At 49.0% G+C, this 7,574-nt stretch overlaps 1 protein-coding gene across 8 annotated transcripts in view; it reads left to right on the plus strand.

Moving 5' to 3' along the window:
* The window catches only part of VRK3 (VRK serine/threonine kinase 3), a 47,469-nt gene extending 40,775 nt beyond the window's left edge, over nucleotides 1-6,694 (plus strand). For 6 of the 8 annotated variants that reach the window (XM_032611926.1, XM_032611923.1, XM_032611920.1 and 3 more), the window contains 2 exons: nucleotides 3,231-3,379; nucleotides 6,295-6,694. In XM_032611926.1, coding sequence (XP_032467817.1) covers nucleotides 3,231-3,379 — 149 coding nt within the window. In that variant the 3' untranslated portion in view covers nucleotides 6,295-6,694. Of the gene's footprint in view, nucleotides 1-2,572; nucleotides 3,204-3,230; nucleotides 3,380-6,294 lie in introns of those variants that run through there. The other 2 variants (XM_032611927.1, XM_032611928.1) reach the window with 2 other exon arrangements.
* Nucleotides 6,695-7,574: the final 880 nt, after the last annotated feature.

Below are 7,574 nucleotides of genomic sequence, written 5' to 3' on the forward strand. Positions count from 1 at the left end.
ATATATATATATATATATATATATGCCACGTCTTCTTTATTCTTTATTCTCTTTTTGGCTGAGTAATATTCCAGTGTGTATATATATATATATATATATATATATATATGCCACGTCTTCTTTATTCTTTATTCTCTTTTTGGCTGAGTAATATTCCAGTGTGTATATATATATATATATATATATATATATATGCCACGTCTTCTTTATTCTTTATTCTTTTTTTTGGCTGAGTAATATTCCAGTGTGTGTATATATATATATATATATATATATATATATATATGCCACGTCTTCTTTATTCTTTATTCTTTTTTTGGCTGAGTAATATTCCAGTGTGTGTATATATATATATATATATATATATATATATATATATGCCACGTCTTCTTTATTCTTTATTCTTTTTTTGGCTGAGTAATATTCCAGTGTGTATATATATATATATATATATATATATATATATATGCCACGTCTTCTTTATTCTTTATTCTTTTTTTGGCTGAGTAATATTCCAGTGTGTATATATATATATATATATATATATATATATGCCACGTCTTCTTTATTCTTTATTCTTTTTTTGGCTGAGTAATATTCCAGTGTGTGTATATATATATATATATATATATATGCCACGTCTTCTTTATTCTTTATTCTTTTTTTGGCTGAGTAATATTCCAGTGTGTGTATATATATATATATATGCCACGTCTTCTTTATTCTTTATTCTTTTTTTGGCTGAGTAATATTCCAGTGTGTATATATATATATATATGCCACGTCTTCTTTATTCTTTATTCTTTTTTTGGCTGAGTAATATTCCAGTGTGTATATATATATATATATGCCACGTCTTCTTTATTCTTTATTCTTTTTTTGGCTGAGTAATATTCCAGTGTGTATATATATATATATATATATGCCACGTCTTCTTTATTCTTTATTCTTTTTTTGGCTGAGTAATATTCCAGTGTGTGTATATATATATATGTATATATATATATATATACATATATATATGCCACGTCTTCTTTATTTGTTCATCTGTCAGTGGTCATTTACGTTGCTCCCCTGTCTCGCCTACTTTAAATAGTGATGCTATGGATACTGGGGTGTGTGTATGATTTTGAATTAGAGGTTTCTATGGGTATATGCCCAGAAGTGGGATTGCTGGTTTATATGGTAGCTCTATTTTCAGTTTTCTGCGGAACCTCCATACTGTTCTCCATAGTGGCTGCACCACTTTACGTTCCCATCCACAGTGTAGAAGGGTTCCCTTTTCTTCACACCCTCTCCAGCATGTATTGTTTGTAGACTTTTCGCTGAGGGCCGTTCTGACCGGAGTGAGGTGATAACCTCACTGTAGTTTCGATTTGCACTTCTCTAATGATTAGCGCTGTTGAGCATCTTTTCATGTGAACCACCATTTTTAAAGCCGATTCCTCTTACTGGAGATTGAGGCTGTTTTGTTTTTGTTTTGGGGGAGTGGTTTTTTCCAGCATGCCTGCTGTAGGACGTCTACATTGCTCTCTAAACATGAGGCAGAGAGACAGCCGGGAAAGGATAGTTTATCCCCTCCAGTCTGTAAGGACTCTTTTGCAGTACGCGGGCCTCTCACTGCTGTGGCCTCTCCCGTTGCGGAGCACAGGCTCCGGACGCGCAGGCTCAGCGGCCATGGCTCACGGGCCCAGCCACTCCGCGGCATGTGGGATCTTCCCGGACCGGGGCACGAACTCGCGTCCCTTGCATCAGCAGGCGGACTCTCAACCACTGCGCCACCAGGGAAGCCCAGGACTCATTTTTAAATTACCTGAAATCCCTGGATTCAGATCATGTCTCTGCTGCTCAAGTCACTCTCCCCTCCAGCCTCGGGCTCTTGCTCCGTAAGAATGAGCCCCGTTGGCAGTTCCCTGGTGGTCTAGTGGTTAGGATGCCAGGCTTTTACTGCCGAGGGCCCGGCCAGCTTCAATCCGTGGTCGGGGAACTGAGATTATGCAAGCTGCGCCAGCATGACCAAAAAAAAAACAAGGAGCCCCACGGTTAGTTTATTGCAGCTCTGCTGATTCTAAGGCAGTCACGGGGAAGTGGAGCTGGTGGCGCCAGTGGGGCTGGTGGGGCCAGGCTTGGGGTGGGCGGGGCCAGAAGGAAGTTCAGCCCCAGGTTTACTAGCCTCTCTGAGCCTCCGCTTCCCCACGTGTAAAATGGGGCGAATAATAGCCCTCACCTCCCGAGGGTTGTCCCGAGAATTCAGTGTAGAGCTGGGCCCAGGGGTGCTGCCTTAGCTTCTGCCGCAGCCCTAATTAAACGTGCTCAGAGCCAGCCTGAGACGACATTGCTCAAGTGGGAGCTATTATGATTACTGTATTGGTTTCATAATTAGCACTTTTAAAAAGTGTAATAATGGTATTGTGCTATTTAGGGAAAACAAACAACAAAAAGGCTTTATCTTTTAAAACAGCCTCTATCTTTTAAACTCCATCCCTGGGGCAGCCAGCCTGGTTTTGTAAGCCAGTGAACTAAGTTTTTGTGGGGTTTTTTTGGCCTCATACCCTGACTTGCGGGATCTTAGTTCACTGACCAGGGATCCAACCCGTGCCCCCTGCAGTGGAAGCGCAGAGTCATAACCACAGGACTGCAAGCGAAGTCCCCTAAGAATTGTTTTACAGTTTGAAATGGCTGGGGAAAAAAGTCAAGAGAAGAACACTTGGTGACGCGTGAAACCTGTCTGACGTTCAAGCTGCAGAGTCCATAAATAAAGTAGTCTTGGTGCATAGCTGCGTCCATCGGCTTCCTGCCTTCCGTGGGCCTTTTGTGGGAGAACAGCTGAGCTGGGTCCTGGCCACAGAGATTCCCGGCGTACAAGCTTGCTGGCTCCCATTTAGAGATACCCACCAAATAGTCGGAGATAAAATTGTATAATCAGCCTGGGTTTGCTTTAAAACAATACAGGATGGGGAAGGGGTAGGGGTTTTGATGAAACAAGATGGGCATGAGTTGACAGCTGATGAGACTGGGTGACGGATACGCTGCTGTTCATGGTACCGCTCTCCTATTGCTTATGTTTGATGTTTTCCAAAAAAAACAATTTAAATCTAAGTGGTCGTGGCAGTGCCGGGCACAGAGGAAGCACCGAGCAAGTGGGCACCACGGCTGAGACCCTCTAGCCAGAGCCCCTCAGGCTCTGGGTTGGGTACCCCTCTCAGGCTCCTCCCGTGTCTTGACCACAGAGACCCTGCAGAAGTACCTGAAGGTGGTGATGGCCCTCAAGTACGAGGAGAAGCCGCCCTACACTGCCCTGAGGAACAATCTGAAAGCCCTGCTTCAGGATCTGCGGGTGTCGGCCTACGACCCCTTGGACCTCCAGGTGGTACCCTAGGTGCGTTCCAGTGGGAAGAGTTTGTGAGGCTTAACCCTCTCCCCAGCTCCCACCGCTGTTTCCACTGATGCCATTTGACATTTATACTCCAGGGGCCAACTTCCCAGTGAGCTGCTGCCTTTTTCCACAGGATTCTTGAACCTTCCAGATCCCGGGCATCACAAGTAGCACAAGTAGCAGGAACTCGACTCAAACTGGCTTTAAGGAAAAGGGCAATTTATTGGCCCTTGTCACTAGAATATTCCGAGGGGGAAGCTTTAGGTGTGACTGGATTCGGGGCCTGGAAGTTAGCACCGAGATGTGGTCAGTCTCTCTGTCTTTCTCTGTCCCTTTTCTCATCCCTCCATCCCTCTACCCATCCACCTGCAGTCTCTGCTTTCCTTTGGGTCACCCCCCAAAAAACCCCATCTGTCCCCCACCAAAACCCCTGGCTCTGTGTCCAGTGCCTCACCTTGTGTGTGTGTGTGTGTGTGTGTGTGTGTGTGTGTGTGCGATGACTCTAAAGTTTGACTACAGTAAGCATACACATAGGGAAGTAGGGGAGCTAACGCCCAGGAACTAGAAAGGCCACACAGTACAACACGTGGACGAACACATTGACAAAACATTCCACATCTTTATAAAAGGGGCTGTATTGGTCCTTTTGCCTTTTTCATTGTTGTTCCACTGAGCCCATATGGCCATTCCTTGGGATAATGAGGAAGGGCAATTCATACTGTTTGGTTCCTTGCCCCACAGTCTTGCAGCTCTTCGATGGTGGAGATGAAGGATGCTCTTTATAACGCCAGTGGCTGGGTGTTTGCTTGCTTTGCCAGGGTTTTGTTTTCCAGACAAAACACCTTGGACACCCGTGTGCACACAGGCCTGAGGATGGATTTCTTTTGAAGGAGATAAGCGATTGCTCTTCCCCGGGGGCTGTACTCACTCATTTACACGCCCCTTAGCACTGAGTGAGAGCTTACGGGAATCTGTGGAAGGTCAAAATTATAAACTCAGCTCACTTGACGGTTCATTTTGGTGAGGCAGCACGGGTGGGTTCTGAGGAGCAGCTTCCCCAAGGCCCTCCCCTGTCTGTGGGGTTGTCATTTCTCTCACATGTCTGTCTGGATTCAAAGCTCAGTGTCTGTCCAACTCAGCGGCTCTCAGACAGAGGCAGTGTTCCCCCGGGGGCCATTTGGCAGTGTCTGGAGACATTTTTGGTGCTCACGCCTGGGGAGAGGTGCTGCTGGCATCTCAGGGGTCGAGGCTGGGGATGCTGCTCCGTGTTGTGCGACACACAGGCCGCCCTGCTATCAGCAGCGCCACGGCCAAGGAAGCAGGCCCGCGTGCGTCTTGAGGAGCATCCTTATGGGTGGCAGCCTGTCTCCCACAGTGTGGTCTTCTTCTCTTGGCACCTTGACGACAGGTGCTTCTTCAGCCCTGCAACCCTTACTCTCATCCCAGAGCTGAAGCCACGAGGTAACATGTGTGTCCGGCTCTTCACACAGTGCCTGGGTGCAGAGTGCTCCAGAAATGCCAGGTTGTTTGTTCAGTGACCTAGCAGGCTCCCTGCCTTAATCACAGACACTCTCCAAAAGTGAAGGCGTGACCTCCACCCAGCTCGCCACCCTCCCAGTCTCTGTCCCCCCAACCCCCAGCTGTCCTGAGAGACCTCTGGGTCCTCCCACACCCCTCTCTGCCCCCAGCCCTGTCCCTGCAGGCGGCTGCTAAGTCTCTTCTAGCCCTCTCCTTCAGGGCTCTGCCTCTGCCCGGACCCCCCAGAGTTTGGTCACCTGCTGGCGGTGAGCTCCGGGAGGGCCGGGTCACGTCTGTTTCTGCACCTCTGTGCTTCCCACTCACATCACTGGCCTGGCTCATAAATATTCCACCCATATTTACCGAGTGGGTGAATCCAGCCTTCCCGTCAGTGCTGGCCTGTCTTACAGTACCTCCCTGTCCCCCGCCCCCAGTACCATGGAAATTTAAAAGCTAAAGACCGAACAGCCCCTTTCAGGATCATTACAGCTCACTCTCTGGGGACCACTTACTCACTGCCAAGTTTGTCCCTTCGTTAGGAACTTAATGAAGAGATGCTCCTTAAGGAGCCTGGGGACTTTGGAGTAACTTGAGGATCATCTCGCCTCTGCCTTGGCCCGAGCGCCCAACCACCCCTCAGATTCTAGGCCAGGCCAAGCTCAATCCTACCTCAGGACCTTTGCACTTAACCATTCGCATGGTCTGTGACGATTTTCCCCTTCTTTTTTAATTAATTTATTTATATATTATTTTTGGCTGCGTTGGGTCTTCGTTGCTGTGCGCAGGCTTTCTCTTGCGGTGAGCCGGGGCTACTACTCTTCCTTGCGGTGTGCGGGCTTCTCATTGCGGTGGCTTCTCTTGTTGCGGAGCACGGGCTCTAGGCGCACGGGCTTCAGTAGTTGTGGCTCACAGGCTCAGTTGTGGCACGCGGGCTGTAGAGCTCAGGCTTCAGTAGTTGGGGCACACGGGCTCAGTAGTTGTGTTGCGGGCTGTAGAGCGCAGGCTCAGTAGTTGTGGTGCACGGGCTTAGTTGCTCCGCAGCATGTGGGATCTTCCGAGACCAGCGCTCGAACCCGTGTCCCCTGCACTGGCAGGCGGATTCTTAACCACTGCGCCACCAGGGAAGCCTCTCCCCTTCGGTGTGCATGACCGGCTCCTTCTCATCACTGCCTCTCAGATCCCGAGGCCTCCCCTTGTCGCCTTCTGGAGGGAAACGTGTTTAATCTGTCGTGTCTCCACGCTTCTCCTCCAGATTGTAAGCCCAGCAAAGTCTTCTTGTTCCTCTTGTTCGTGGTGGTATCTCGCATCCCTAGAAAGTAGAAAGCCCCTATCACACAGTAGGGGCTTAAAGGGTGCTCTTTGAATGAATGACACTGACAGCCATTTTTATCGTCTTCTAGAACTTTCAGCCTGCAGTTTGAAATGGAAAAAAAAAAAAAGAAGATATGTGACTCAAGGACTGCTATAGAATCACAGACAAGCTGTTAGAAAGATCCCTCCAATGTGCATTCCTGCCACTTCTTTAGATCATCCATCTAGATCAGCCTCAGGGAACCCGGAAGTTAGGCTCAGATACTGTGAACTCCCTCCTTTGACCATCCCTCCCTTCAGCCGTTGTCTCCCACCAGCCACTGGCGTTTTGGACTGAGAAGACCCCCAGTTCACAGATGGGGGTTGGGCTGGTCCTCTCAGTAAGGACGCGGCCATTGGCACCACTGTGCTGTAGCAATGAATTGTTTCATTGGAGCTTGGAGGGTTGACTGACTGCAAAAGAAGTTCCTTTTGGAAAACTTTAGCTCATTTTTTCCCCGTGTTTTTTTTTTTTGCGGTACGCGGGCCTCTCACTGTCGTGGCCTCTCCCGTTGCAGAGCACAGGCTCCGGACACACAGGCTCAGCGGCCATGGCTCACGGGCCCAGCCGCTCCGCGGCATGTGGGATCTTCCCGGACCGGGGCACGAACCCGCGTCGCCTGCATCGGCAGGCGGACTCCCAACCACTGCGCCACCAGGGAAGCCCTAGCTCATTTTTTTATTTTTCTCCCACCCACCCATCCCTTCAAGCTTTCACCCAGCCATCTACTCTTTCATACATCTATTCACACTTTCAGGCAGACATCCATCCATTCTTTCACTTATCTATCCATCCCTCCATCCATCCCTCCATCCAACCCTCCATCCATCCCTCCATCCACTCACCTTTTCATCCATCCGTTCATTTACTACTCATTCTCCCATCCACTTACCCTTCTTCTCTTCCATACATTCACCCTTCCTTTCATTCAAGAAATATTCAGCAGGCATTTCTTGAGCACGTGCTATATGACATGCATCGTGCTGCACAGAGGGTCCCGATGAACCAAGTACACCTGCCAAGGTCCTTGAGCCGATGGAGCCTACAGTCAAGCGGGAGGAGACGCTGTTCAAGGAGACGACTTCGCGTGGTGATCGGCACTCTGAAGACAAAGCTCGGGCTGTGATGGAGAGGGAGAGGCCTTGGGACAGGAGGGCGCCTTTGGGGGGAGCCTGGACTCAGAGGGACCAGGGAGGAAGCTGTGGGAGGGTAGTTAGAGGAAAGGAGGGCCTGGGGAGAGATGTCAAAGGCAGGCTGGCCGGCAGCACGTGGCAAATGATTAGACTGGGAGAGGCTAAGGAGGAGGAGAGGATAAAGCCGCCTCCCCGA

Source organism: Phocoena sinus, chromosome 19 (assembly GCF_008692025.1).
Source record: "Phocoena sinus isolate mPhoSin1 chromosome 19, mPhoSin1.pri, whole genome shotgun sequence".
In the NCBI taxonomy this organism is placed as follows: Eukaryota; Metazoa; Chordata; class Mammalia; order Artiodactyla; family Phocoenidae; genus Phocoena; species Phocoena sinus.